Source organism: Vigna radiata, chromosome 9, assembly GCF_000741045.1.
Source record: "Vigna radiata var. radiata cultivar VC1973A chromosome 9, Vradiata_ver6, whole genome shotgun sequence".
NCBI lineage: Eukaryota > Viridiplantae > Streptophyta > Magnoliopsida > Fabales > Fabaceae > Vigna > Vigna radiata.
In genome coordinates, this window is record NC_028359.1 from 1 (window position 1) to 16,460 (window position 16,460).

General features: G+C 32.7%; 2 protein-coding genes across 8 annotated transcripts; both read left to right on the plus strand.

Moving 5' to 3' along the window:
- The first annotated feature begins 753 nt into the window (after positions 1-753).
- Positions 754-3,682, plus strand: LOC106773574 (2-methoxy-6-polyprenyl-1,4-benzoquinol methylase, mitochondrial). Its single transcript, XM_014660272.2, has 8 exons — positions 754-1,107; positions 1,198-1,324; positions 1,434-1,495; positions 1,960-2,118; positions 2,230-2,374; positions 2,493-2,564; positions 3,068-3,176; positions 3,411-3,682. Exons 1-8 carry the CDS (start codon positions 1,011-1,013, stop codon positions 3,510-3,512), a joined length of 873 nt encoding a protein of 290 aa, XP_014515758.1. The 5' UTR covers positions 754-1,010; the 3' UTR covers positions 3,513-3,682.
- A 416-nt stretch (positions 3,683-4,098) lies between these two features.
- On the plus strand, positions 4,099-15,707 carry LOC106774128 (F-box/LRR-repeat protein 13). 7 transcript variants are annotated; one of them, XM_022786028.1, is made up of 17 exons: positions 4,099-4,566; positions 5,433-5,457; positions 5,549-5,866; positions 5,960-6,088; positions 6,176-6,383; positions 7,358-7,504; positions 7,990-8,064; positions 8,326-8,397; positions 8,900-8,971; positions 10,438-10,509; positions 10,648-10,719; positions 11,592-11,663; positions 11,913-11,984; positions 13,129-13,272; positions 13,589-13,660; positions 14,190-14,336; positions 15,279-15,707. In XM_022786028.1, exons 3-17 carry the CDS (start codon positions 5,672-5,674, stop codon positions 15,461-15,463), a joined length of 1,734 nt encoding a protein of 577 aa, XP_022641749.1. In that variant the 5' UTR covers positions 4,099-4,566; positions 5,433-5,457; positions 5,549-5,671; the 3' UTR covers positions 15,464-15,707. The 7 variants fall into 7 exon arrangements, with proteins under 7 accessions (XP_022641749.1, XP_022641746.1, XP_022641748.1 ...); XM_022786025.1 differs by having other exon boundaries at positions 4,099-4,562; XM_022786027.1 differs by lacking the exon at positions 5,433-5,457 and having other exon boundaries at positions 5,534-5,866.
- Positions 15,708-16,460: the final 753 nt, after the last annotated feature.

The window sequence follows — 16,460 nt, forward strand, 5'->3', positions numbered from 1 at the left end:
GTATGAATGTGATGATCGTATAACTCGTGTTGTTATACGGGAGCAGATGTTGATACAGATGTTCCAGTTGATAATTAAAGCGAAAAGAAGTCGAGAACGGAATGGGAAAGATTTTCTTTGTTTTTGAACAATTTCAGTTAAATTGAATTATGTTATTTTATTTTCAGTTGATTTGGAAGTTTTCAGTTTGTAATAAATTTCCCTTTAATGGGACTGTGATGGTTTATTGTTTATTACCTTAGTCTAAGACTTATATGAATGAATTATTTTGTTTTTCGCTATCAAAAGAATATATTTTTTTTTCCTTAACTATCAGAATTGGGATGTTACAATTACTGCACATCATCACTACTTCTACAATTACCAACACTACAAAACTGCTGTAAAGGAAAAAAGAGGAAATGCAGAAAAAAAAAAAAAACTCGTTTCGGAATATTTTTTTTCGAAAAATATTTCATATATTCTTTAAAAAAAATTCCATAATATATTTCTCATGAATATTCCAAAAACCTTTAAAGACATTTTATGAGTTTTAGAAAGTTTTATTTGAAATTTTATTCTGAAAAATTCATTCAGAAACACAATTTATATATTCTGAAAATTACATTCTAAAATTTTATTCCGAAAATTCTATTTTTAAAATTTCATTCTAGAAATTTTGGAAACCACGTTAGTTCGAGGAGGTGGACGAAAAAACTGAGAGGTACAAAAAGTAAAAGCCTAAAAACTCCTATAAGAAATCTGTGTTGGATGGCCCATATATTGACGGAGAAGCGGTTCAAGGCCTAATAGAGATCGGAGGCGACGGTTCTGGCGGTTGTCCTCGTCTCAGCCTCGCGTGTTTTTGTCTCTGCTCTTTCATCTTTGTCTGAATCTCCGTGTCTAACCTTCCATAGCATTAAAAAAAGAACAATCATCACGATCAGATTCATGCAAGTAGCTGATCAATCAATCATCAGTTCTTATTCTTGTGGTGATTCCATTTTTGCTTCCTTTCGTGGCCAGAAACCATGGCTTTGAGATCGGTGTCTCGACGGTTGGGGACTAAACTCTTCCCTGCGTTATCTTCCACTTCAAGGCTACTACATTCTCACGCCACCAGTTTTGGTTGGTTTACACTCTCTACTCTCTTCCGCGATCAAATTTCAATTCTCAATTAGAAACTGGAAAAAAAATGATGTTATGGCACATTTTCAGGGTTTAAACATGTAAACGAAGAGGATAAGGCTCGCATGGTTGGTGATGTCTTCACGAGCGTTGCTTCGAGCTACGATTTAATGAATGACCTAATGAGTGCTGGATTGCACAGATTGTGGAAGGATAGGTTTATATTACATTCTCATCTCTATAAATAATAATAATAATATCAATTTCAATCATATAGCAATTGGTGTTGGACTTTACTTACATTTGTGATTATTTTTTCTGCTCAGGTTAGTTTCCAAGCTGAATCCCTTTCCTGGAATGAAGCATCTTGATGTGGCTGGTGGCACAGGTATGTGGCGCTATCTGAATGAAAGAAATGAATGAATTCTGAATTGGTTAGTGGGAGAAGTTTTAGTTCATCAGCTAATTGACATATTGTCTGTCTGGTCCGATTTTGCTGATTCATCTAGCTATTTTTTATGCTGTTGCATGTTCAAGTACTAAGCACAAAAAGAGATTGTTTTAATTTGTTTCTATAATACTTATTATTTTTTACTGGGTTATACGAGTCATAAAGTAAATATATGCATGTGCTTCATATGGTGGTATTTTAACTTTTTTAACAGTAAGCTGTATGTGCTCCATATGCGTTTAAGGTTGTTTTAAGCAATGCAGTTGTATTATGTTTCTGTATTTATTTAACATAAACTTTGCTTCTTCTCAATAAAATTCTCAGGAACTGAAGCAATGTGCTGTTGCATCTTAAAAGTTTTATGGGTTTTTGTATCAAGCTTAAATTTATTGATTTTACAGGGGATGTTGCTTTTAGAATCTTGGAGAGCATAAACAAAGTTAAGCTGAGAGGACTTCAAGGTGTTTTTCAAGATACTTTAGAGGCAGAAACTCGGATTTATGTATGTGATATTAACCCTCAGATGTTAAATGTTGGCAGAGAGCGAGCTTTGGAGAAGGGTGAATGAGAATGCCTTAAACTCACAATGATTCGTTTAAGCTTTCGTAGAGGATTTTGGTTTAATGTATCTTCATTTGCTAGGAATGAATATTTTCTGCTTATTATAATAGGTTTTGGAGAAGATGGTTCCCTTGTATGGGTGGAGGGAAATGCTGAAAGCTTGAGTTTCCAAAATGATTCAATGGATGGTTATACTATTGCATTTGGGATAAGAAATGTCACACACATAGAGAAAGTACTCAGTGAAGCTCATAGGTAGGTTTGCACTTTTTCAAGAATTTGCTATAACTTGTATGCCGGAGCAGTGATGGCAATCAATTAAAACGTATGATGAATCATTAATATATTTATTATTTCTTTTTCTCTTTAACAGGGTATTGAAACCAGGAGGAAGGTTCCTTTGCCTTGAACTTAGCCACGTTGGTATTCCTATATTTAAAGATTTGTAAGTATCATTTGCGAGAATCATGAGTATTGGTAGGTTGACATATGATAAGGAAAATTGAGAATGACGATATGCATTCTACTCACGTTTGAGAAAGAAAATATAACTAAGATACACTTTAATTTACATGGAAAATTCAAATTTGGATTCTCGATTGGGTTTTTCTATGTTGTTCTTTTAGTGCCTTTAAAGTATACTGATTTTGATGTTTTAAAATATATTAAAAAGCTTTTAAAATACCAACATCAGTGTATTTTGAAGACACAGTAAAGGACAATACAAAGAAACCCAATCGAGAATCTGAACTCGAAAAATTCTGGAAACCCCCCTTTGGAATAGATATGAATAGATGACAGGATGAAAGGATAGTTCTCAAAATACAGGCATTCCTTGCCAACCAAATGTAACTATACTCCATAAACTGGCCACTATTATAGAATCATGGCCTCCTTTTGTACTCAAAGTCAACTTTCAGCTTGATGTTACTCATCTTTTGCATGTAGGTATGATTATTATTCTTTCTCAGTTATTCCATACATGGGCGAGCTGGTTGCTGGTGATCGAGAATCCTATCAGTACTTAGTTGAGAGTATCAGGCGTTTCCCCTCACAGGTTATCACACTTTCCGTCTATTCATAGCTGTCCATGTTCTTTATTATCTGTTCTCTAGTTTTGTGTAGTTTTTATTTAATATCTATAAATGATGGAAAACTTGCTTATGTTTACTTGGCATCATGAGATTGTGCAGAAACCTCTCTTATGGATCTGAAGGAATTTTTCTTCGGAGTCATCTACTTGTTTTTTCTTATTGTGTTAACTAATGTGTTGTAATTGATGAAATTCCAGGAAAAATTTGCATCGATGATAGCCAATGCTGGGTTCCAGAAAGTAGAGTATGAGAATCTAGTCGGGGGAGTGGTTGCTGTCCATTCAGGGCTAAAAATCTGATATCCTTAGGAACTTTGCTCTCTATTATATCCAATAATTCATGAATTGAGATTAAAGATCGAACGTGATGTTATTCATTAGAAGTCGTAGAGAAGATTTGTACTATTAGAATGTGTACTGTAATTTCCACCGGATGGCGCTTTCAATTCTTTTACTGTTAACATATTTAATTGTTTTTCCAAAATAATAAATTGTTAGTATTAGAATTCAATTATGAATTCATGCTCAATTTTTCAATAAAACTAAATATAAGAAACTTTAATTCAAATCTCATTGACCAGTGATTTTAAAAATTTCAATGTGAAATCAATTACGCACTAAAGTGTTGTTTTAAGAGAATTCCGTCAATTATACAATTTGAAATTTGTTGGATTGATTCGTGCAATAGCGTAAAGGAATAATGGTTAAGTGGGTTGGAAGTAAAAACAAACAAGTGATGCCATGATTGTTAATTAATAAATGGAGACGCATAAATTAATTAATTAATTAATAAAATATAAACGAAGATATAATAAAGCAATGGTTAATTTAAGTAGCGTGATGATCGAATTGAATGAAGCATATTGCGTGTACACAGTTCGCAAGGCAACCGAGTGGGTCCCACCTGCTCTTCCAAATGGATAAAGTCATGAGAATTGCACCTCCCTCTCAATCCCTTACCTACCATTTTCGCCACGTGTAATCCGATGCCTGCTTCGGATGGAGCCTCGGTTACGAGCCACGTACCCACCCACCACTCTTTTCTGCTCGCACTCACTCCCAGGTTTTCAACTTTCACCTGCAACTTCCTCGCTATTTGCTTCTCAGCTTCCCTTCGTTAAAAACTCTGTCTGCTGTTTCGGTTCACTCTTTCCAGAATCGTCTTTCGTTTTCGTTCTGTTGTTCTTTTCCTCTCTGCAAATCTTCATTCAACAACATCTCTGGATTCTGCTGTTCTCTGCAGTTCGATCATCCTTCGTAACTTGCTATATTCCGTTTGTGTTCTCTTCAGTTCGATCATCGCTCGTAACTTGTTACTTGGCCGTTTGGATTCTCTGCACTTCGATCATTGTAGGTTGCTACTATGCCGCTGGTTCTTTCCATATCACTATTATTATTTAATTATTTACCTGTGTATGCTTATGTTTATTTGTGTTGTAATTTTAAACCCTCCTATTTTAGTGTATTTTATGAGAATTTCGTTGTTTCATTTTTTTTATAATATTGTTAAGGTACTATTGTGCCGTTCATATTGGTTTTATTTAAGTATTATTTTTATTTCCAGTGTTTTGAACTTGTGTGCAACTGTAAGGTGAATCCGTTTTTTGTTCGATTTTTCGTATACACTTTCTGTTGTTTTTAGGCTCTTGGAATTTTGAAACTCTCCCATACTTGAATTCAGAATTTTACATAAGCTTTAAACAGTGATTTTGTTATTGTTGAAATTTTTTTCTTTCATGATATGTTTTAGTTAATTACTTTAAATTTCAAAATAAGCCTAATTTTAAGCTTGATATTTTAAATTTGTTGTAAAATATATATCGGTAGGTATTCTCATTTATGAATTCTAGTGGTTATTTTTCTCCACTTTTAATCTCTCTACATTTCTATATTTTTATTTTATTGATAATTTTAACATTGGTGAACAGCGAGTACTGAGTGTAGTGTATTCTAGTTTTTTCACGTTGTGTTTTGTTGTTTTAAATTGTAATTTGTAATTGATCTCGCAAAAAACAAATTTAATTTCTATTTATCGTGTTTTGAACTAGTGTATTTTTACAAGGATGAATCTGTTTGATTATGCATATATGTGTCCTTTTTTTTGGTGCACAATGAGGTCTTAGTGTAATCTACCCTTTTCCTGTTTGTGTGTGTGTTTAAGACAAATATGACAAGTGCTTATTATTGTGCAATTGCTGATATTTGAAGCTGATTTGGCAGTTTTGGTCTTTGGCTTTTAGAGGAGGTGTTCTAGATAGAACTTGTTAATGGATTCAAGAGAAGTCAATTCCTGAATGCTCAAGTTGCTGAATCTTATTCAGCTATTACTGTTTCAGGTCTTTCTAATAGGATGAAGTGATGCGATGGTTCCATATGTTAGCTGTTGGTTATTGAAGGGATTAGTCTAGTGTCGTGCTGTAAGTTTTTTAACATATATTGGTGACGGGAATATTTCCTGGATGGGGGGAGCATGTTCTAGGAAGCGAGAGCAGGACAATGAAGATAGTATTAACAGAGGATTATCACGAAGCTATTCTAAATGTGGGAGTTTGAAATGGTGGACATCGTCTTTTTCTTATCCATCTGTTGATTTTCACTTACGAAAAGGAGAATGTCCACCACTTTTGGACCTGTGCATACAGAAAATAAATGAGGTATTATTCTAACAAAAGATTTGTTATTTTACTTTGTTCGGACCCTATATATGTTGATGATTAGATCTAATCACTGCAATCTTTATCTGACAGGACATTGATAAATATAACTCATTTTCTATGCTGCCACGGGATATTAGTCAGTTAATTTTTAATAATTTGGTTTACTCGAGATGTCTAACCAGTGCTTCCTTAGAAGCTTTTCGAGATTGTGCTCTACAGGTAGATAATTCAAGTCATTATGAACCTGGTTGATTATGTGTTCTTGGTCTAATAATTATTTTTGTCACTTATTTTTTTTTTTTACAGGATCTTTACTTAGGAGAATATGGTGGTGTTAATGATGATTGGATGGACGTCATCTCATCCCAGGGTTCATCTTTACTTTCTGTAGATCTTTCTGGGTCTGATGTCACTGATTTTGGGCTGACATACCTTAAAGATTGTGCAAGTTTAATTTCTTTGAATCTAAATTACTGTGATCAAATTTCAGATCGTGGACTAGAGTGTATCAGTGGTAATGTTTCTTTTCTTATGTGTTGTTATGAAATAACACTCAATGCATTTGCAGTTATTCATTTATTTCTCATATTTTCTCTTGGGTGTTAGTCCTTTGGCATCTTATATATTATTTTCTTCATCTTAAAAAGGATAAAAGAAAAATATCTAAATATCCTTTGGTAAACTGTGTATACATTGATGTGGAAATGGGTTACGTATTGCCTTATGTGAAAACTTATTTAAAGTTAGCCTAGGATACTAAGGCTACCAGTTCATAAAAATATATATTTTTTTCATGGATAACTTTCAGTGAATGAATTCTTGGTAAATGATTCTCTCAATTTAAGAACTTTGATCCTTCAAGTGATCAGTTAAAGGAGTAAGTATAAACTCATTATTATGTCATTAAGGACTTTGGGTGGTTAATTGGAAACTTCTTTACCAGAATTTTGGACGTAGTTTTCTCTATTCTTTTGGCAATTTTATTTCCTATTGATGCACCTATTTCTAATTTACTTTTCTTTTAATATTGAAAAATGAATACATAAATCTTGTGCTGATCATCTGCATGCTATTACATCTTTTGTACTGTTTTAACTATAATGTTAAACATTTTAAAATATCATGTTCAAATAATTTAATTCTGGAGAGGGCAATGCACATGATTATTTTACCTGCCTTGGAAATTCTGTTTCTTTTAAAGAATGAAAATGTTTTCAACAGCCACCCTTATCAATTAATCCAATTTGACACAATGAATTCTGAATAGGGAGGCTAAAGTGGTTTGCATGCATTTTATGTGTAATATATTGTTTTCTGTTTACCTCTGCCATCTGTCTTAGCCTTTTTGTTCCATAACATATTCATAATTTTCCTCATGTGTCTTGCATATAATGTAGATATTCATGTGAAATTACTTACTTCTAGGAGCTTTGTCCATAAGATGCGATGCTTTTACTGAATGTTTACAACTATAATAAAATATTTCAGGCCTGTCAAACTTGACAAGTTTGAGTTTTAGACGAAATGATTCAATTTCTGCTAAGGGAATGAGTGCCTTTTCTGGTCTTGTCAACTTGGTCAAGTTGGATTTGGAGAGATGTCCTGGGATTCATGGAGGCCTTGTTCATCTTCGAGGTTTGTTCTTAGATGCAATTTTTGTGTGAAAGTAAAGCTTTACTAACCAGTTATTCTAAGACATTCAAAACTGTGTTCAAATTTTAACTTCTAACTTATATAAGTCATAAGGCTGCTACTATATCCAATGATGTGGTATTGTTGTCTAATGTCTATTACAGTTGTTAGATCTTTCAACGTACAATTGACATTGTGCTGTCAATGAAGCAGAAGACAATTAACTGAAATCCAATAATATATTTTGTGCTACCTTGTGCCTATATTCTTGACAAGTGTTATGGAAAGCTAAAATAAGGAATCAATAACTTATTATACTTTTTCATAATATTAGTTGTTTCATTTACAAGTATGTATTAGTGAACAAGTGCATACTTTAAAAGGAGTTCTATTACAGTAGCTATGATTCTGTAGCATGAACTCTTGGACAACAAAACAAACTTGATATCCATGTAATTTCTGTCAAATGATTTGGTCCGTATTTTCAGGTTTGACCAAGTTGGAATCTCTCAATTTAAAGTGGTGTAATTGCATAACAGATTATGATATGAAACCTCTTTCAGGTTTGTTGCAAAACATCTTGCTTTCTTTTGATTACAGTGACTTAAACTTTTACCCAAGATTGATTGTCTAGACTTTCTTTTATGCAATTAGTATGTTTTCTACTACAGAGTAGTTTCTACACATATTCTGCGAAGTTTATTTACCTTGAGTTTAAGGTTTTTATATCACTTGAGAAGATTAAATAGCAACAACTTTCCATCTTATTAGAAATATTGTTCACTAATCAACAATACAATTTATCTGATTCAATTTACCTCCAGAGCTTGCCAGCCTGAAAAGTCTAGAGATTTCATCCAGTAAAGTCACTGATTTTGGTGTCAGTTTCCTGAGAGGTATTGTTTTCCTCAAAGTAGTTTTATATGTCTCTCTTTAGTCTTGCTGTACATGTTGTATGTGAAGATGCAAAGGTCAATTGATGTTTTGTGCCCATTTCTTGTATGTACCAAGGTTTTATTCAATGAAGTTATTAATACCTCTTTACTGGACTTCATAATGCAATGATGAACTACTCATGTTTTAAAGAGTCGATGTTTTATTTTAGAAACCAATTTAGTTATTTTCTTTTTTTTCAGATTAAAATACTTTGTGCTTCAATTTTAAAATGTAGTCTCATTTTGTGTGATAAGTCAGAATGCTGATTTAAAAATAAATTCATATAAACTCCACCTCATTATGAAATATTTTGTCAATTTTCTAAGGTTGATCTCTGTTAAGTTGTTTAATTAGAGAAATTGCAAAGTTGGGTGTGCATCCCAGTTGTCCTAGCTTACCAGTTAAAAGGAAATTTCATATTAATCTGTCTCATTTATTTTCAACATTTTTTGTCCATTCCAGGGTTACAGAAGCTTGCCCTGTTAAATTTGGAAGGGTGCCTTGTAACAGCTGCATGCTTGGATTCTCTTGCAGGTATTCTTTTGTAGATTTATATGCTTATTGTATTAATCAGTCTTGTGGTTATATTTAGGCTTACTAGAGAACCAGCTGTTTGGTAGGGTATAATCTCTTGGGTATTGGCTTAAGTCCTTATTGGATATGTTATAGTCCTGGTGCTCTTATATTTGAAGGGGTGAATGCTTTAAAGCTTAGAGCATTCGTTTGGATCCCTTTAGCATATTACTGCATGAAGATTGTAATTTTAGCCGGGAAAGTCTACTGATTGTGAAGCTTTAGAAACAAAATCCTTGGGTGTGGATGTGATTCCAAGTATTTAAATTGAGCTTTCTTAGACAACGTCCCCATAAAACATATATAATTACTAATAACTTTGCTAACTTAAAAATTAAAATATATGACATGCGTGAATGTTTTAAATATAAAACAAGTGAATTTATTTTATTTCAAGCACATTGGTCTTACAAACCAAAATATATTTTTATATATACATGCACAGGTGGATGTGCCAATAGTATTTCAAAACATCACAAATGATCATATCACATTCTATTGTTGTTCCTGAGACGATCCATAACACATACAAAGCACAAGGGTTAGTTATTACTTAAATTTAATTTATGATTCCAATTCACCGTAATTAAAAACTTCATATAAACTTTGATACCACGTAGAATTATACAATCAAATCATGAATCAGTCTGCCAATCACAATCCTAGCCTCACTCAAGGCTCCAAGAAATTTAAAGAATATCCAATTTGACTCATGACACAACAGCTTTCATTTTAAAACTCATTATTGGCTTCATTACTCAATACGCAAACTATATCTTACTCACCCTAATTACCTGAGGTAATTACCACTTACGTAAATCCGACTCAAATTTCATTTAAAACTCAATTATCACTGAATAACTAATTATAAACATTAAAGGTACCATTAAAAGATACACTCATTTATTTAATCAAATTAAAACTATTAATATGAAAGTCATTTCAACAACATAAGCAAATAACTAAAGTTTAGTTTTTTTGGAGTCCGTTTAGTGAAATTTGGCTAGTACGGAGCAATCAAATTGTTTTGCAGACCCAAACTGTGGAGTGAATTTCAATCCACCAAGCAGCTTTTAGCTAATGCTTTGATTACCCACAGGAGGAATTTGGTCCAAGCCTTAGTACCTTTTCAGAAGAAACCCAATTTTTTGTTTCTAATAATTTATAATATTAACACAGTATTTACTTTTTTGTTTATTCAGTAGCTTTGTGGTTCTAATTTCATCGAGTTTAATTGACTCAAACAAAATAGGTTTGAGCTGAACATGCATATTATTTTGAACCACCTTCTATTAGGTTTTTTATTATCAGTGAACTGTTTTGTTGAATCTAAAGTTTTAAATTCATCACGTCTTTCTTCTCAATAAATAACCTATTAAACGTGAAATGTGCATTGATGATTGATTTGATGTTATGTTTTGTGCCAGAGCTTCCTGCGCTATCAAACTTGAATCTTAATAGATGCAATATCTCTGACAATGGATGCAAAAAATTCTCACGTAAGTTGTTAAGAATTGCACGGTTACCTCTTTCAGGCTGTGATTTTATATTTAATAATAAGCTTTTTGGGCTATTGTTTTACACCATAAATATTATTGGGGGCATTACATTCGTAACATTATCTTTCTTTTTTACAGGACTGGAAAATTTGAAAGTATTAAACTTGGGATTTAATGTCATAACAGATACTTGTTTAATTCACTTGAAAGGTGATTTCAAATCTCTTGCTTGTTTTGTTTTCATATATTCATCATGGTCTATTGTGAAGATGGAAGCTATTTATAAACTTGTAAGTGGACATCAGTAGACCTGTCTAATGGAATTTTAACATGCCATATGGGCAGCTTGGTAGTAAAACCTATCCTTTTCCAGGAATGTGAAATGTGGAACCAGGAATTTAATGCTAAATACCCTATAAAAAAAAGACTTTTGTCCCTAATTATGTGGCAGTCCAAGTCATTAGTGTCATCGATCGACCAAATTATATATTAGAAAAGTATACAATCTAACTCAAAGGAGAGGATTGCTTGAATCTTGTAAGGAGTTTGGTCATATTCCAAGTTTATTGGGGATATCTAAGCACACCCATCTCAATCCAAGATTGGACTGTTTGGACTTTGAAGTTTGCAAGACGAAACATTTATGGGCAGCACAACTTCAAGAGTAAATAAACTATAATCTTATATTGGAAACGAACATATTGGTTTAATGATGTGATACTGCTTTCTTTTAAATTTCCTGAATTCGGCAATAATTTTGGCACCAATTTTGGAAGATATTGTGTTACACTAATGTGTTGACTCTGTAAGACTACTTTTATAGCAATGGTAACTGATTAATCTCTACTTCGCAAAATATTACCTTCATGAGTTACACTCTCAATATCAGTCTTACTCGTAGTTATTGTTCGTGATATAACTTGTAACTTATTATTTTGTACATGTTAAATTAATGTGAGCAGAATATTTATGTATTATTAACATATATATAGCAGAAAGATATAAAGCTGTTATCCTAGGACAGTGGATATATTTGAAAGAAGATGGCAGTATTTAACAGTGTGATGTATGTTTTCAAGCAGGATTGACAAAGTTGGAGAGCTTGAACCTTGATTCATGTAAGATTGGTGATGAAGGATTGGTCAATTTGGCTGGTAGATGCTTGAATTCCCAGTATTTTTTTTTATATGAAATTTCTTCTGTTTTCTTCTCTTTTTTATAACTTCCCTGATGCAGTTGCTGCCTAAATGTTTTGGTAAAGAAAGTGAAAAAATTAACTTATTATCTACTTGGCATAATTGGTTGCAATTGATTAATTTAATATTGTTCATGTTATTTATCATTTTAAATGCACATTTCTGCTTGAGTGAATATTTGACTCATTTTCTTCTCAATGTTTTAAGGCCATAAGCGATTGAACTGCTTGGAATTGTCTGATACAGAAGTTGGTAGCAATGGACTACAGCATTTATCAGGTTCGATATACCAGAACCTTACTATAANAATTTGTATGCTTTTTTGGTTGAGNTTTGCTTGTACGTCAAAAAAATGGTGGATATCAGTGTATAGTGGTCAACCTCAAAAATAATACAACGGTATAGCTTATTAGTAAGATGGCCTCTATTTTAAATTTTTATATATAGCTCAAATAATTTATATACTATGTACAAATGTGAGTGCTTGCNATTTAAAAGAAAACACTCAACATTGATGGCATAGTCATATTTACCAATAAAAGGTCACGTCATGGGTTTTAATAAAAAGTCAGCATATAACAAAAGAAGTAAGGGAAACAAAGGCATGCTCATTTATCAAATTTTAGACAAGACATCTCAGACATCTGATATAAGGTGAGGCCAGGGTGGATGTTGCAGAGTTCTGACAGAGGAGGATGAGGGTTCAAAGTAGAGAACAATAGTGGAAGCTGAGTATCACTAGTAATACTGCTAGAGACAGGTGGGTGTTGGTTGAAACTTTAGAAAAATACATATCAGGGTTTTTTAGTTCTAAAATAGGGGACAGAAATCTCAACTTTGCTCCTATCCCCTGTCCTCCCCTGAAAGAAACTGTAATTTTGTGGCGGAAAGAGGGTTTTCAGAAATGCCTCATTTAAGCACCACTATGGCATGGCACAGCCTCTGTATTGGCCATAATTAAAAAAAATATACCACTGCTTAAAACTTCGAAGTGGTTCATGGCTGTTCTGCTGACTTCACTACTATAATATTCATAACTATGATATGGTTATGTCCGTAATTTTGAGAGATATTTTATGCTACTGAAATTATGTCTGATCGTTTTACCTATTGCATCTCATCCGATTTGGACATTTTGGGACTGATGCTCTGATGCCCCATCTCTATAGTTTGTGTTTGGAGTTTCATTCTTTATTTTGAAGTTAGCTTTATCCCTTTTTACATTTGAAAGTAGATGTTCTCCTATACTAATCTCTTGACATGATTAACTGCTGATTAATGAATAAACCAATGAGAAAGAAATATGACACTCTTTGAGTTATGATTCTTACTATGCGAGATGCAGTAAATGCTTGAGATATTGTGATGTAGAATTCTATGACTATTTTTTTCGTTGATTATTTTTTTATTCTATNTGTTGTAGGACTGTCTAATCTGCAGAAAATAAATCTTTCTTTTACCATGGTTAGTGACGGTGGTTTAAGCAAATTNTGTGGACTCTCATCTCTGAAGTCCCTTAATTTGGATGCTTACCAAATTTCTGACATTGGGCTGTCAAACCTCACAAGTACGTGTTTCTATTAAAAAAATTGAATTCAAACAACGGTTTGTTTATTTCTGTTTAGATTGCACTTGATCTCCAATCCTGTTCAGTCCAATCAATTACCTACTATTTTTTTTTTTGCCGCGATCTGAAATATGAATTTAATTTTTATGCACTCATTGTATGTGATATACATGCATCCCATATAATGATGTGGTGATACAGTGCCTTGAGTTGGCACAAATTTTGCTATTCTTAGCTTTAGGTATTCTGGCACTTTTATTTTGTAATCTCAGAGTTTAATTTTGCAGCATGCATAATTCTGAATTTGGCAATGCAGGTTTGACTGGCCTCACTGACCTGGATTTGTTTGGTGCACGAATCACAGATTTTGGTACAAACTATTTGAAAAGTATGCAATTCATCACTAAATATTTTACTTCGGCATTATTATTCGTGGATATGTTGATTATTACCTTTTTCCGTCAATATGATTTTCTCTTCTTTTTTTCTGGCCTTTTTGTTTTTCTTATTTTTATAGGACAAATAGAAGATGTCTTGGCGTTTCTTTACAGTCAAATTACATGAGCTAAATTTTATCTGAAATGCAATTGAATAATACTTGTCTCTTAATTCGCAATGCTTAGTTCACGTACATTATTTTTTTAAAAGTTTAAGTTGATCACTAAATGTCAATTTGATGCATGTAATATGCAGTTTGCTGGAAAGATTTTTGTTACTCTCGTATGAAAAGTATAAGCACGGACTGACTATTAGTTACTATAAATTGTTTCTTGTCAAATAAGATTCAAATTCAATCTTAATCCCCCTATGATAAGTGGTATTTACATGGAATTGAAGGAATGTTAATGTTCTTTGATTGAGCCCATATCACTTACAAGTTGAATTCGTTGGTTTGCCAACTTTCTTTGGTGAAACAGAGTTTAAGAACCTGAGGTCTTTGGAAATATGTGGTGGAGCTTTGACTGATGCTGGTGTGAAAAATATCAAAGAGCTCTCTTCTCTGGTCTGCTTAAATTTATCACAGAACAGCAATCTTACAGACAAAACTCTTGAGTTAATTTCAGGTACTTCCGCATTCCTTTGTTTCATGTATGATTCTGTGTGCCTTTTTTTTTCCTTCTTGACCAACTTGAAAACCTAAATGATCACAAAGAAAATATGAATAAGTTGTGTGGCTTGGGTTTATAGATTAAACAGGATCATATGCCCTTCTTTTTGAAGGGTGTCTGCTCGTGAAAGTCCTAAATGCTTCAATTAGTTGGCTATTCAAGGGACTTCTAGTTGGGAAATTTAAGTCCTAAATGAATTCTGAAGTTTGTATGTAAATATCTTCATTATGCTATAAAGTTGAATTAAATTAGGTTACCAACGCAATCACCCAATTAAACGTTAGGAAAAGGCATCTAAATATGTCAGTATTGTCTTTATTTTCGGTGACTCTGTCTAGAAATCAAGCATGCATACTTCATCGTGATATGCAAGGGCGGTAGAATAGCCCGGTATGCAAGTTATAGTCAAGTGGCGATTGGATATAACCAGACCCGGGTCTTACTTTCCTGGTCCTTTTTACACTATCTTGGTTACTGCAGTTATTCTGTATGTGTAGGCTGTGTCATTCATTCACAAAGATTATTTTATCTTCTTCTTTTGCTTTTTTGTGGAAGACGAGGGGGGTTTATAGTCAATATTGTGTTGGGACTGCACGATGTTTTACACTCGATTCTTGACGAAAGGCAGGGTTTTTTTGTTTTGCTGTTTTTTTTCTTTTTACACAAGGCTTGGTACTTATTTTGTATTTTCAAAAGCGCAACACCATAACAAGATATTAAGCTCTAGGCGTGAAGGTTCAGTGAATCATAGCTGCTATAAATTTCCCCTGCTTTGAATTAGTATTTTCTTAATGAAAAACGGTCTGCATTTATTCCTTTGGCCAGAGTGGTGAAAGTTAGGTGATCGTAGTTAGCTGTATGTCTGTGATGATCACACGTTTATGATCATAATTACAGGGCTCACTGGGTTGGTTTCTTTGAATGTTTCAAATTCTCGTATCACCAATGCTGGTCTGCAGCATTTGAAAGCACTCAAGAACTTGAGATCTCTGACATTGGAGTCCTGTAAGGTGACAGCAAATGACATGAAGAAACTGAAATCAATATACCTCCCGAATCTGGTAAGCTTTCGGCCAGGTTAGTTAATGCGGTATTCTGATTTGTATATATGCGTATATTATATTTATAAATACATGTCAGTCGTACTGATGTATCTCGGACAAGAATGGAAAAACGACCTCAAATTGTACATTAGCTATAATAATGGCTTTGTGGAAGGTGTGATTCCACGTGTGCTGCCAAACTTGCTTTTGTTGTTTGGTTGTTTTGTAAATGTTCATAATGGAAAAGAATTATGCAAGGACGTGTTTGCTACTGCGTCTTCAAGGTGCTCATAAATTCACTTTTCTTGTTTCTCACGTTTCAAATATAAAAGTAATATTTTTAAAGTTATAATAATTTAAAGCATTTCAATGTGTTAATTACTCAAAAATGAGTAAATTTTGGTTTTAGTGGTCAAAAGTAAATATTTTTCGTTTTTACGTATAAAAGTAATGTTTTTTTTTTCTCTCTTTTTCTTTTATGGTATCTATCAGTTAACTATATGTGCGTAACAGCCTGTGAATATCTTAATGATTCAAATAATGCGTACGTTATATCATATCGATTTATGATTTTCAAGTATAATTTTAAAATAAGTTTAATTGTTTCTTTTCTCATTATTATGATGTTTTAAAAAATTTATTAGTGTTGAATGTTTTAAATTTTGTCCTATTGAAACAAGTTAATAGATGTGAAATTGATAGTAGTGGTGCGGTAGGTGGCGAGATACTTTATTATTTAAAGTTAAGTTGATTGGAGAGTTATATAATCTAAATAACAAATTATATATGTCAATGTAGTAATTTGTCACTTTCAATTAAATTGAATTCTGAAAACTTTTCTGGAACACAAGTAACCATCAATTATAAATGTTATTATAATTTATATTAATAGATTAAAATAATAACTTTGAAATTGGGAGGAAAAAACATAATATAATAAAGACAAATTATTACTTTTTTACAAATATTTTTAATTTTATACAGTGAAAGCAGAAAATATTGTAAAATTTAAGACAACATTTTAACCATCTGTTCA